Source organism: Zootoca vivipara, chromosome Z1 (genome assembly GCF_965207765.1).
Source record: "Zootoca vivipara chromosome Z1, rZooViv2.hap1.1, whole genome shotgun sequence".
NCBI classification, from domain to species: domain Eukaryota; kingdom Metazoa; phylum Chordata; class Lepidosauria; order Squamata; family Lacertidae; genus Zootoca; species Zootoca vivipara.
Window position 1 is genome coordinate 59,511,778 of NC_142583.1, and position 13,993 is coordinate 59,525,770.

Consider the following 13,993-nt stretch of genomic DNA (forward strand, 5'->3'; position numbering starts at 1 on the left):
AGCAGTGGCAGGAGCAATATTATCCCCCACACCTCCCAAGGTCAACAACTACTCCATACTGAAGAATTAGAAAGCCATATAAGAAGGAATAAGGGATGAGCACCCGGCACATTTCACTATTCCCTTCAGTGTGGGCTGAAACAGGCAGCATGACTGTAGCCATCTTGAATATTTAGTTTCTGAGTATGAGTGGCAAGCACCTGCACCGCTCATATTTAGTTAAATGCAACAAAGCAGTGGCAGATGTATGTATTTATATACACTTTTATCCACCCTGTGTGAGAAAACCCTCTTCAGTTAGCATACAGAGTACACAACAAACAAGTATAATTTAGATGAATTAGCTTTGATTTAGAAAGGCGTCTGAGTTCAATCTATTCAGCTGCATCTTTAATATCAATGATTATGGGTTAAAGTGACAATATGGTTGAATAGCAGGTTTTTTTTTAAAATAATAATAATAATGCTCTATCACATAGAAAAGAAAATGCAAAACATTGTATATCCATCTATATCTTTCATCTATGATCTACCTATCTGTCTATCTAGGCATTGGTGTACAAAGCCATATACATCTTAGAACCAGAATAATTTAAATATCCTCCCACTCCCAACATACTCAACTGATGGCTGCATTCTGCAGTACAAAGCATCCTTCAGATACAATCATAATTCTGCACAATATCAAAATTGGAACTTTTGGAACTCCCTTCCACTTTATATCAGACAGAAGCCTTTTCTATTGCATTTTGGCATCTGCTAAAGATGTTCATCTTCTCAACGGAGGTCTATCCCAGCTGATATCTAAATTTGATTTTTATGTAGGTGCTGTTGCTTTGGGCTGTTTTTTTTTAAAAAATGTTATAGATGTAATTGTTTAATATATGTTTTAATTATACTGTAAATCACTTTGGGATGCTTCGTGGGAAATATTCTACAGTACACTAAGTAGAAATTGAGGTTTTAAGCTGGTGTAATCATTAGTATAAGAACATGAGCAAAAAAATCGCAAACTTTCACCTAACCTGAGGCAGAAAAAGAAAAGGGGAAGAAAGAGAAGGTTTAACTAAACAGAATACAAGGAGGGATTTGTGACAGGAATTGCATGTGGCCACATGATGTCGAAACAAAGACTTGTCTTGTGGGGGTCAATTAAAGAATTCCCTCATCTCTTGCCAAATCCTAAATCAGTGCTAATTGGCTAAAGAAACTTAAACAATCACTAATTGTTTAACAGAGTAAAAGCCACCCTGAACCAAAATGAAATAATCTCCTCAGAAGATTATGTTTCTGTGGGGCTCTACGAGCAGAAAAGCTCTGGAAGATGAGAAGAATTACATTAAAACCCATAACTTTGTACTTGTTTACTTATCCTGCTCTCCTCTAACAAAGTGTTCAGTGTTCAGACAGTCTAGATTTATAAGACCCTTGGCCCAATTCTCCTTATTCCGAAACATTAACCCGAATGCAACTACAGCAAAATATTTCAGCTGACAAGTGCAACAAAGCGCACAAAGGAAGGCATGAAACTTCGAGCTCAGTGTCTGAAAGGGAAGCTTCATGGTCTTCCAAGGGCTCTAAGCACCTCACCTCAGTAATTCTTACAGCAGCTGCTGTTCTTCACCCATATAGGCTGAGATAAAGGGGTTTGCCTGAGGCCACCTACTGAGTTTGTAGCACCTGAGTCAGAACTCCCCAGACATCAGTTGGATATGTTGGGACTGAGATGATGCTTAAGGTATCCTGGACCCAAGTTGCATAGGGCTTTGTACACCTATCTGTACACCCGGGAGTTTCCCCCATCTTTAGACTCAGAGAGGCAGAGCAGCTTGGAAATAAGACACCCCCTCCACCACTACCACCCGTATCAGGAAATACCTAGACTTATTTCTGTGCCGAAATGAATTTGTCTTCTCTGCCCTCTCCCTTTCTCTAACACACCGACAACTCAGCATGTGACCAGGGCCCCTTCTACACCATACATTTAAAGCACTGTGATACTGCTTCAAAGAGTCATGGCCTCCCTCAATGAATTCTGGGAGCTGCAGTGTGTTAAGGGGGCTGAGAGCATGTCATCCGGAAGCATGTGGCAATGGAGCAAGCAGCCATGGAATGGCAAGGAACAAAGCCAGCTAAAGTCCTCTTTTGTCTGTTTCTTGCAGGTGGCAGATGTGCTCCTAGATGGCATCTTTTGGAAAGTCCTGAGGTTGCTGAGGTTTTGTTTGTTTTTTTTTGAAACAACAACAGCACAGTGATCTTCTTCTAATAAATTTATCTATATAAGGGGCTGCTGCATTGGAAGCAATATTAGTTATTGAAATGCAGTTGAGTTTTGAGCACTTGTATGTGTTAGCAAAGCCAAAGAATAACAGCAGAGTTTTAGGGAAAGGGGGTGGGAGAGAAGTAAGTCTTGACATGCATACTGCATCTTGTGAAATAGCCCAGCAAACTCTTCTGCTGCTTAGATGAAGAGGTTGCCAGAGGGTTTTTCCAGCTGAGTAATATAATGGGAAGTAGGTGGTGGAGGAGGGTGATTTTGTTAAAGATGTGATTCCATAAGGTGGCATGAGCATCACTTGGCCATGTACTCATTCATTTAAAACAAGGTGGATTAAAGGTGTTTTCGTATTTAAAAAAAAATGCAAAGAAGAAAATCAAAACAGTTGCCACTTCTCTCTTAATTTCCATATGAAAAGAAATCACATATTGAATATTCTCTTAAACTGCCAGGGCATTCCCTTCTTTCTTTCTTTTTTGCAAGAAAACAAGTGAGAGATTCTATGACTAAGGTCAAGCTTACATGGCTCTTTCATTCAGCAGCAATCTCATTGTTCTTTCTGCCTACCGGTAGCTATGTATCTTCATTGAGTTTAATGGTGGCATGTCACAGCTAGACATTCATCCTCCTGCCACCCACCAAGGCTCGCAGAAGTCATCACCCCCCCTCTCTCCCAGCTCTCCTCAATTTGACTTTTAATGGAAGGGTGGAGAGGAATGAGGACGGTTCAGAGGTCCTTTTAGGTTATGCAAAGGTCATCTCTGAAAATACGGTGGAAGGTTGCAAAAAACAAATGCAGAAGGTGGGACAGATCCAGCATAAATCTAATACAGGCGGAAAGCAGGAAGGCAGGAAGTAGAAGGGCACTCTTAAGTAAAGAAAGGCATTGAGGCCTCCAAGCTTGGCTTGGGCTACATTTCCAAGCTCTCATAGAATCTTAGAATGGTAGGGTAAAGTTGGAAGGGATACGGATAGTCATCTAGTCCAACTTTCTGCAACCCAGGAATCTCAGAATCATGCTACACCAATTATTAAACTTTATAGATACAGTAGTGTGATTTGAAGAAAGGGAGAGAGTGCCCAGAATGACAATTTACTGGGCCATTTTTTTAATTTTATTTTTTTACTATTAGTTTGTTTGTTTCTTCCCACGAAAAATCCAAAAGCAATTTAACAATAAATCATGATTTAATCTCTGCTGAATCTCTGTTGTCAGGGTGTTCCACAGGACTGGGCCGATGACACCCAAGGCTTGATTTCTCACTGTTGTCAAATGAGCTTCACCAATTCTGGGAATGACCAAACACCCATGTTCTGGACTCCAGCTCATTAATATCAGGCAGACTTTGCTTTTATATCGTTTCTGATGCCTGCTAAAACACTCTCATTCAGGCAAGCTTCTCCAGACATGTTATTTCATTATGTATATCTGCTGTTAAACTGTTGGTTTTACCTATATTTTGATCATTTTATTTATTGATTTTATTGGCATCTTCGTATAACTATTTTATGCAATTTTATGTAAACCACTTAGAGGTTTATTTATTCATTTTTAGATTGAGCACTCTATCAATCATGTTCAATGAATGAATGAATGAATGAATGAATTTAGAACTCATAGATGAGCAGGAATGAAGAAGAAGAAAAAAGACAAAGACAAAAATGTAAATGAAATAGGCTACATTCTAGACTAGAGGCACACTCAGGCCAAAATGAAGGATGGAGAAGTGTGAATGGTTTCAACGAGGAAAGAGTGAAGCACATATCTAAACCTTGGGACATATGCCCAGAGAAGTGGGCATTCCCACAATGGAATACCCACAATTCTTTTGGACTACAACTCCCATCAGCCCCTGCCAGGATGGCCAATGGTCAAGGAATGATGGGAACAGGAATCCAGCAATATCTGAAGAGCCATAACTTATCCATCTCTGTTGTTGCAGGATTGCAGGATTCTATTTTGCAATCATGCTAGGACTGCATGAAAATTGAAAGTAATCACTGGACTGTAGGGGCAGGCATAAAGATGGAGAAAGAAGAATATAGAGAAGTGGAAATAAATCTTCCTTTGGGGGATAAGGAGCTGGAGAGAAAGAGATGCTGAGGTTGGGAATCAATCTTCTGTTGGTAGAAGAGTTGCTCTGCAAGGCTGGCAGAACAATGCAGAGAGCAGTACCCAAATATGCTACAGAAAAAGGAAGCCCTTTCAAAGGAAAAATCACAATGCTATTTCACTAGCACAGTCTCCACACACACACACACACACACACACACACACACACAGTTTGCACTACTAGAAGGATCGAGTCCCGTCAAGTCCCCAGGCTTATAATGAAAAGCTAATAAAAGAAGCTAATAGTAGCACTTTCATAAAACAAAGTGGTCAGAAGGATAATGCAATTTGTAAATAACTCACATAAATCAAAGAGAAAGCCAGCAGACAGGGAGTGGATCTGAGGTTAGCCTGGGACAAGGCTGATGTAGCATGGGAAGGAAATTCCATTTTAAAAGCATCTAAAGCAAAATGCTGCCTCTATGGGGCCAATGATACAAATCTAGCACCTATCAGCCCATCTGTAAGGAAGCTTGGTATCAGTGAATGATTTAGGAACACAGGATGCTGGGGCACTGCTGAACCAAGCGAGTGTGGAACTGATCTTTGCATGAGAGAAGCATATAAACTGTGCTAAACCTTCCAAGGAAAGGCTGGAAATATGTCATAGAATCATAGAGTTGGAAAGGACCCAGAGGATAAGCTAGTACAACCTCCTGCAGTGCAGGGGAAGGACGATAAAGCAGTGGCTCAGTCAGTAGAGCTTGAAACTCTTAATCTCAGGCTTGTGGGTTTGAGCCCCACGTTGGGCAAATTATTCCCACATTGCAGGGGGTTGGACTAGATGACCCTTGTGGTCTTTTCTGACTATGATTCTATGTTTCTTTGATGGGGTTCCAATAATTGACAGAGAGAGAGAGAGAGAGAGAGAGAGAGAGAGAGAGAGAGAGAGAGAGAGAGAGCATAGCAGCGGTTCACAGAGGGTTGTGAATTTGCGCAAGTAGATCATGGATTGCTGTCTTCAAAGGGTCAAATGGATTGGGTTTCATATGATCATACTAATTTTCTTTTGTGTGTGAGCATAGAACCTTACTGTGCAATTGACAATTTAAGTGAATCCAAATGCAGCAAGGAAGTAGGATAAGATCTCACAGTGGTTCTTCCAGAGGTATATGTGCAAGTAATAGATTAACCCGCAGGGAACACAAAAAATGGATGGGAAGGAAGCTGACAGGAAATGGAAAATGTTCGAAGCCATATTGGACTTATACCCAAGGGTCAAGAATGCCACATAGCAATAAAATGCACCAGGATGGGGGGGTGGGGGGAGGAACAGGATGGATGGGAGAGAAGGTCTAAATATAACTGGGAAAAGCAGGGCTATTTGAGAGCAGTATCCAGAGCTCAAAAACTGCCAAGGCAAGTAAGGAATGGACCTGCAATGCATGAAGACGTCTCCAAGGGGCTTTTAGAGGCTAAAAGGTATGCTATTTCTGCAAAACATTACTACTCAGAGGCAATAGACATTCGAACACAATATGCAACACAACCAAGACCCAGGGACAAATTTCAATTGACGACAAACAAAGCGAACTGCTGAATGGATAGAATGAAGATCCAGTGTGTTACTTGGGGCCTTTGCAGATGCTATGTGCCCGCTTGTAATCACATGCATGGCAGGACGTTCTTCTAAGCTGAGCTTGCCATCTGGACTGTGGATTCTGCCCACTCACAAAATTGGCCAATAGCGGGTGGGCAAGAAAGTGGGACATTCCCAGGGGGCTGACCCAACTGGGCCCATAGGCTTCTCTTGGATCCGCCCCCTGTGAATAAAAAGGGCCCCACCTCCTACCTCAACAGCCACTTTATCGTCGGATCCCCCATCCTCCTCCTCCTCTGTTCTGCTGCTGTGTTTCATGATGAAGATCTTGCTATGGATTTTGTTGGCCACCAGATTTGGGGCCAGGTAGGAATTTTACCACTCAGCAAATTGGCACCAACCTAGTGGTTTTCCCCATCTTCATACCAATCATCACAACTCTGAAAGAAAGGGTATCATTGGACCCCCCATTAAAGGGGTCCAAGGAAGCTGCTTCTGTCCAGATACCCAGATAGGGGCTAGGGCCACAGCTCTCCCCAGGTGACAATCCAGTGAGGGAGATGCTATTTGATGTAAATCATAGGACACCCTCATACAATCATAGAGTTGGAAGAGACCACAAGGGCCATCCAGTCCAACCCCCTGCCAAGCAGGAAACACCATCAAAGCATTCCTGACAGATGGCTGTCAAGCCTCTGCTTAAAGACCTCCAAAGAAGGAGACTCCACCACAATTCTTGGCAGCAAATTGTCAGGAAGTTCTTCCTAATGTTTAGGTGGAATTTTCTTTCTGGTAGTTTGAATCCATTGCTCCGTGTCCGCTTCTCTGGAGCAGCAGAAAACAACCTTTCACCCTCCTCTATATGACATCCTTTTATATATTTGAACATGGCTATCATATCACCCCTTAACCTTCTCTTCTCCAGGCTAAACATACCCAGCTTCCTAAGCCGTTCCTCATAAGGCATTGTTTCCAAGCCTTTGACCATTTTGGTTGCCCTCCTCTGGGCACGTTCCAGCTTGTCAGTATCCTTCTTGAACTGTGGTGCCCAGAACTGGACACAGTACTCCAGGTGAGGTCTGACCAGAGCAGAATACAGTGGTACTATTACTTCCCTTGATCTAGATGCTATACTCCTATTGATGCAGCCCAGAATTGCATTGGCTTTTTTAGCTGCTGCATCACACTGTTGACTCATGTCAAGTTTGTGGTCTACCAGGACTCCTAGATCCTTTTCACATGTACTGCTCTCAAGCTAGGTGTCTCCCATCCTGTATTTGTCCTTTCAATTTTTTTGCCCAAGTGTAGTACTTTACATTTCTCCTTGTTAAAATTCATCTTGTTTGCTTTGGCCCAGGTGTCTAATCTGTTAAGGTCATTCTGAAGTAGTGGCTTTACCCAGCGCCTATACCAAACCTCTTTACATCTGTAGTCAGTAAAGTTGTGGCCTGATTTGACCCAAATATGCCTAGTCATGTCCCTTTACTTACTGTTTTAAGATGAGAGGGGGCACTTGCACACACAACTACAGAAACTCTGCGCAACCTGTTCGTCCAGGGATGGGATGAGCATCCATGACAGGAGCGCTAAAGGCTTTATCGTTCCACCTTCAACACTTTGGGTTGGGGGGTACGCCCAGTCACCTGACGTTTTTCTTCCTCTTCTTTCTTTTTAAGTAACAGAACAAAGGGAAACGTACTTCCCTGGCAGGATGTGGAATAATGGAACAGGACAGCCTAAGTCCATTTCTAATAGTTTCTTTCTCTCTTTTCCCTCCTCTTTCTCTTTCCCCGGCACTTTTAACTGGGTGAGTGATTGCATTAATTTCTTTCTTTTACCTTTTAGAAAAGCCTGGAAGTCTCTGCCCTTATCTTCATTGATTTTGCCTTCCAGAGAGGAGAGTGTCTCGCTCACATCACTCACGACGGCAGAAATGTTGTCAACCTTCTTCTGTAGCAAAGTCAGTCTCATCTCCTGGCTGCTAATCTGCTCATTCATTTTTTGCGCAACTGCTAGGTCAGGGGTAGTGGGAGGGAGAATGGAATAAAAGGAGAGGGAAGAAAGTCACTAAATTAAATCGCAAAAAGAAAGAAAGCACAGAAACAAATTCCACGAGCAATTGCCAGAAACGAAAAGTTTCTGCAGTCATTAATAAGAATGGGCCATTCTGATTTTTGTCATGAATCTTCAGCTATGAGTGACATTCATACAAGCACAGCAGCAAATAATTGCTGAATAATCCATATTCATTATAGAGTAGTTATAATTCCAGGAGAGTATGTGGAATAGTTAAGAGAAATTTAATGAGCCTAAGTGGCGCTTTCTTCCACCTAGTTAGTTTTCTACGGAGGATTCAGTTTTACTTTTTAAATTAGGGATGGGGAGCCTCCCCCCGCTTTTTGCCTGCATTCCCTCATGGGTAATCTTCTGGGGGCCACAAGCCCATGGTGGTCGGGACCTGAGGAAAAAATGGGTGAAGCAGCAGCTAAGACTCTTTCCTCTGTACAGTAAAAACCAGAGACTTTAGCATACACCAACCCAACATACAGCTCCCTATCCTCTATCTAGGCAAGCAAAATGCATCATCACAAATCAAGGACATATCCACTGTGCAAAAGCACTTGTGGAGAGGGCAGAGTTAGGCTATTGAGGAGCATAGCCAGGGGTTTGGGAAAGGGACATGGCCTAGGAAGAGTTATGAGGGCCATATTTGGCCCCTGGGCATGAGTTATCTCAACTCTGGTTTAAATAAATACATTATACTACTGCATCCCCCCCCAAATGATCTAGCTGTCTTTCTGCAAATAGTACATTGCACCACAAAAAAAGAAGCATAGCTTGTTATCTCTGGACCATTGAATGGAATCAGCTTGGGGGTCCTTCTGGGTCCTTTGCTGTTGCTGAGACTCAGGTGGCCTCAGTGGCACGAGGTGCCTTCCACCAGCTTCAGCTGGTGTCGCAGCTGCTCCCCTAGGCTACCAGAGCCTAACTTCTGTTGTCTATGCTCTGGTAACCTCTAGGTTAGATTTCTGCAACATGTTCTGCACAGGGCTGCCTCTGAAGGTGGTTTGGAAACTTCACCTGGTGTAGAATTCGACAGCCAAGTTGTTTACCAGGGCAAGACAGATCGAGCAGATTGTACTAATCCTGGCTTGACTGCACTGGCTGCTGATTAGTTTCCGGGACCAATTCAAAGTGCTGATTTCGACCTATAAAGCCTTAAATGGTAAAGGACTGCAGTATATACCTCAAGGAGTGCCTCTCCCATGCACACCATTCCAGACTATCATCATCATCTGACTCCTCCGCAAGAGTTCCAGAGGGTGGCAACACGAGAAAGGGCCTTTTCTGCAGTGGCTCCCCACTTGTACAATGATCTCCCCAGGGAGGTTCAGATGGCGCCTTCATTTAGGCACCAGGTAAAAATGTTCCTCTTCAATCAGGTGTTCAGCCGATTAACATCCCGTACCCTTTCAAATGTGTTTCTTGGTAGGGGCAAGCGGGGTTATTGATTTGTTTTGTTCTTGTTTTTCTTATGTATTTCATTGGGGTTTTTTTGGCTTGTGTTTTTATGTTGTGAACTGCCCTGTGATCTGTAGCATACAAATTTAATAAATAATGGTAACGTTAACCAGCAGCCAGTGCCCACTCCAAGGTTTGCAGGGCCCTTGGTCAAGATGGCCTCACCTTGCCACTGTCACCACTACCCATTGCATTCTCCCTCAATCTGCACCAGGACCCAGAAGGAGAGGACAAGGCAAGCCGAGGCCCTTGCTCCTTTCCGTTATGAATGCCCATTCATTGCTCTGCTCATGGATTTGCATCTGTAGCCCTGCCTGCAACCTTCATACACCTGGAGATAACAGACAGAGACCTCAAGGAGGAAGAGAGCGGGCAGTGCCCTATTCCCTAGCCTGACGATGTGAGCCCTTGCCCCTGGCCCTGGCACCAGCAGCAGAAAAGATTGGCCATTAGCAATAATTTAACATATGTCACCGGAGCCCCTGACTTTAGATTGCTTTTGTTGTTCCTTATCGGGCTGTTGTATCCAATAATGTTGTCCCAGAAAATGAATTTCCCACCAAGTGCCATGGTGCCTGTGTAAGCCCATTCTCTATCAATATTCTGTTTTGCCCCCTCACCTTTCTGAGCAGACCCCACAAAGGAAAACAAGATTGCAAGAGACTCCAATGCTTCATCACATCGCTTTCAGTGGCCGAGGGGATTTCTTTTGTTCTGGTTTTAATAAATAGTGTTGACAATGATTGTGTTAGGGACTGCAGTAATTACAACCGCTGACCTGGGTCGCTGGGATCCTGCTGCTGCTGCTGCTCTGGGCTCCCTGGTGTCCCCCCGCCGACAGCTGCGTTGCTCTCTGCTTGGTTGCTGTGTAGAAGCAATTGATCCTGTTGGGCTAAAACGGGGAAGAAGAATCAGGGTGAATGAAACATTCGGCGTGACTAATTCACCCAGTACGCGGCAATATCATCGCCGGTGCACTCCAGTGCCCCCCCAGCTCTTAGTCAGCTAAATCCTAATCGCTTGTGCTGATTCCCGAGTTAGCTGCTTTGCCCATCTGGACCACATGCTATGCCACCATATTGGCGGGGGATAGTGAATGGCTTTAATTCTTACCAGAGAGGATTATAAGTGTCTCCTTCAGGTTGCAATTGATTGTGATTTGCAGGAGCTCGTGCTAATGCAAGGTTCGCCCTCCCTTATCATTAGGAACACTTGGAGAGCGGCGAGATTAATGTTGAAGTGGAGGCTTAAAGATGGGCATAGAGCAAGCCCCACATAGTAATTACATCGTGCCCATTGCTCAGCTCCAGTGATCATGGGGAAGGGTAATCCAGGTAATGGGCCCGTATTAAGAATGCCATGGAAGTGTGCGAGGTTCAGATCTGGAATTCAACTATGCCCTTTCGCAATACTCAAAGGATTTCTGAGCCACTAGATGTAAATCGGCAGCACACTTGGGGGTGGGGTGGATATTTGCTGGAATTTTGGGGGACAGAGAGACAGAATCTCACTGAGGCTTGGACTAACCTAGCCGACCTTTGTATTGTCTGTGAAACGTTCACAGTGGGATTCAGGTTCCAGACACAAATATGGAAAACTGAGCGGTTTATTCTAAGAGAAGACATGAAAAGGGAGTCTATATTTAAGAGGACAGTGTACAGTTAATTCTGAAAACTCCAGTTCTCATTGTCTCAGAGGACACACCTCTGAAAGATGGATAAGAACTCTATTATCTCTCTTCTTAAGCGAGAACAGAATTTCTGACTCTGCTCAGATGCATCTAAGTCCAGTGCCACCTAGTGACTAAACTACAAAATGGCACTATCCACCCAACTGTCCTGGCTAAGGCAGGAAAAATAATGTCAAATTTAGTTTGATTAAGTCAAGTTGCTATTGACTTGATTGGCAGTCCAGTCCACGTCCAGTTTAAACTTGAAGGGCCCTAAGAAAGGAGAGCATCAGGGACCTTGAAGATGTCCATCAACAGTCAGTACCTGGACAGCAGACCAAATAGGCACACACAGGTCACCTGGTCCCTGTCCCTGTCTTCCCTTCTATAGGGAGATACATTATAATCTCTCATCGTGGGACTAGTAAAGCTTCCGGTGACATTGTCAAGTGTGCGATGGAGCCCAGCTCGGAACAGAATCAAGCTAAAGTGATGCATTTCCTATAATTTATCCAGCAATCTTGAAAATATATATAGCATTTTACTCAAGCGCATTCTGAATCGAGACAGGGGGAGTTTGCCCATCATCACTAATAATATCACTCTCTGTGCTCTAGATAAGAATGAAGAATAATTAAATCTGTATTCAGCAGTTACCCAAGGGGCATTCAAGAGAACCATATCATTTTTAATAACGAAGGAACAAAATTGCACTCCAGATACTTGAGAATACTCTGAACTGATCTCGTCAGAGAGGCCCTTTCCAGTGAGTGTGAGCAGCAGGGATTCTACAGTAAATTGCCACAATGTTGGCAATGCGTTTTCTGTTTTATGGAGATGGGTTATCATTTATTTGTGCATATACTATTGCACTGTTTACACAGCACATCACACTACAATGGTAAGGATGACACCAAGCTGCAATACTTGGGATTTCTGTATTGCCAGTTGAGAAGTCAAGGTGCATGTTGTATCAAGCAAATCAGAACTCAGCTGTTATAGCTGTTTCAGGATACTGAGAGGAGGGTGAGGCCAGACTCAGTTTGAGGGATCTGTTGACATAATGCGCTTTGGTAGGTTCCCACGGACCCTGAAGGACTTATCTGGTAATAGGCAATAGCAATGCTCCAATGAGCACTGGGCAAGCAGCTTGGAAACACCATATATTTCCCACAATGCCCTGGAGCAGGGGTAGGGAATATTTCGCAGTCTGAGGGCCTCATTCCTTTTGGGACAACCTTTCAAGGGCCATATGCCAGTGACGGGCAGGTTCTAGCTCATTAACTAGCTCATTCTAAGCCGACTGGAAGCAGTTCTCTATGGCTTCAGACAGAAATGTTTACCAACCATATAAAGACATATCAGAGATTGACCTTCCGACCTTTTGCTTGTAAAGAAAGCACTCTAACAGTGAGCTGTGGGCCACCTCAGCCACACACACGGGACATTTCTGAGCACATTTGTTGTCCGGGGGCGGGGGGCAAGATATCCTTCTGTAAATATATCCCCATTTGTAATTCCATCAATCAAAGTCACACACATTTCAGTTGAGAGTAGCCGGCTTTTGAGCAGGCACCAGCAGCGGCTGCTGGCTCTGAGCACCGAGCAGGATGAATGCGGAGCAGGTTGCACCCTAGCAAAACCTCCATGTATCCTTGAAATATATCCCAGCTGTAATTATGAAAAGAGGAAGGATTTCAAGGGAAGGGGGCTCGCCTCGTACTAAAAACGAGCATTACATGCTGGCAAAATCAGTATCAGAAGTCCTGTAGTTTTGAACCTCGACCATCTCACTAGCTTGTGCTGTTATTTAAAATGCTATGTTATGCTCATGGTAGAAGAGTCAGATCACTCATTTGTCACAGGCAGAAAGCAGTCCTCATAGGTGGGTCAGGGGAGAAAAAGCGGTCACTGTGAGAAAAATTATATAGTGCACTAGCCTAGAGGGTGGAGGGAAAGTCATCCAGTGCAGATACTAATGTGGATCTGTCTAATTTGCACCTTCTGAACCAGGATGCAATGCAGCTATCCTAAGAAATAAGCATGTCTAATTTGGAAATGCACACAAAAAGTGTACAGATTTTCATGCAGACATCTTTTGTTTTTTTGTTTTTAAGAAATGCAAACGGGTGTGAAAATGGACCAAATGAAACCTAACCTTGGAAAGCTGAGAAGCTGAAAGAAAGTGGAATTGGCAGATCTCCATGGAATGATCAAAGCAGCAGTTCTCTTGCTGGAAGCAGCAGGTAGGAACATTACACCAGTCCTGAACATTGGCTCCCAGTACGTTTCTGACCACAAGTCAAAGTGTTGGTGCTGACCTTTAAAGCCATAAATGGCCTCGGCCCAGTATACCTGAAGCAGCATACCTGCAATATACGTCCACCCCCATCGTTCAGCCCAGACACTGAGGTCCGGCTCCGGGGGCCTTCTGGCAGTTCCCTCACTGGAAAAGTGAGGTTACAGGGAACCGGGCAGAGGGCCTTCTCGGTAGTGGCACCCATCCTGTGGAATGCCCTCCCGTCAGATGTCAAAGAGATAAACAACTATCTAACGTTTAGAAGACATCTGAAGGCAGCCCTGTTTAGGGAAGTTTTTAACGTTTGATGGTTTATTGTGCTTTTAATTCTGTTGGGAAGTGCCCAGATGGATGGGGTATAAATAATTTGTTGTTGTTGTTGTTGTTGTTGTTGTTGTTGTTGTTGTTGTTGTTGTTGTTGTTGTTAGCTGCCTTTTCAGTCCTATCTCTGTATTGCCTACACTGAATGGCAGAGACTCTCTGGGCTTTCAGAAAATGAGTCTTTTTCAGCCCTGCCTGGAGATGCCAGGAAATGATCCTGTGAATTTATGCATGCAAGGCAAATGCTATAC

The 13,993-nt window shown here is 43.8% G+C and overlaps 1 protein-coding gene across 2 annotated transcripts in view; it reads right to left on the minus strand.

Annotated features, from left to right (window-relative positions):
- MMRN1 (multimerin 1) overlaps positions 1-13,993 on the minus strand; it is a 71,962-nt gene that overhangs the window by 27,334 nt on the left and 30,635 nt on the right. The window contains exons 4-5 of one of the 2 annotated variants that reach the window (XM_035113051.3): positions 10,232-10,345; positions 7,770-7,940 (exon numbers count right to left, since the gene is read on the minus strand). In XM_035113051.3, the coding sequence (XP_034968942.2) occupies positions 7,770-7,940; positions 10,232-10,345 (285 nt within the window). Of the gene's footprint in view, positions 1-7,769; positions 7,944-10,231; positions 10,346-13,993 lie in introns of both variants that reach the window. The other variant, XM_035113050.3, reaches the window with a different exon arrangement.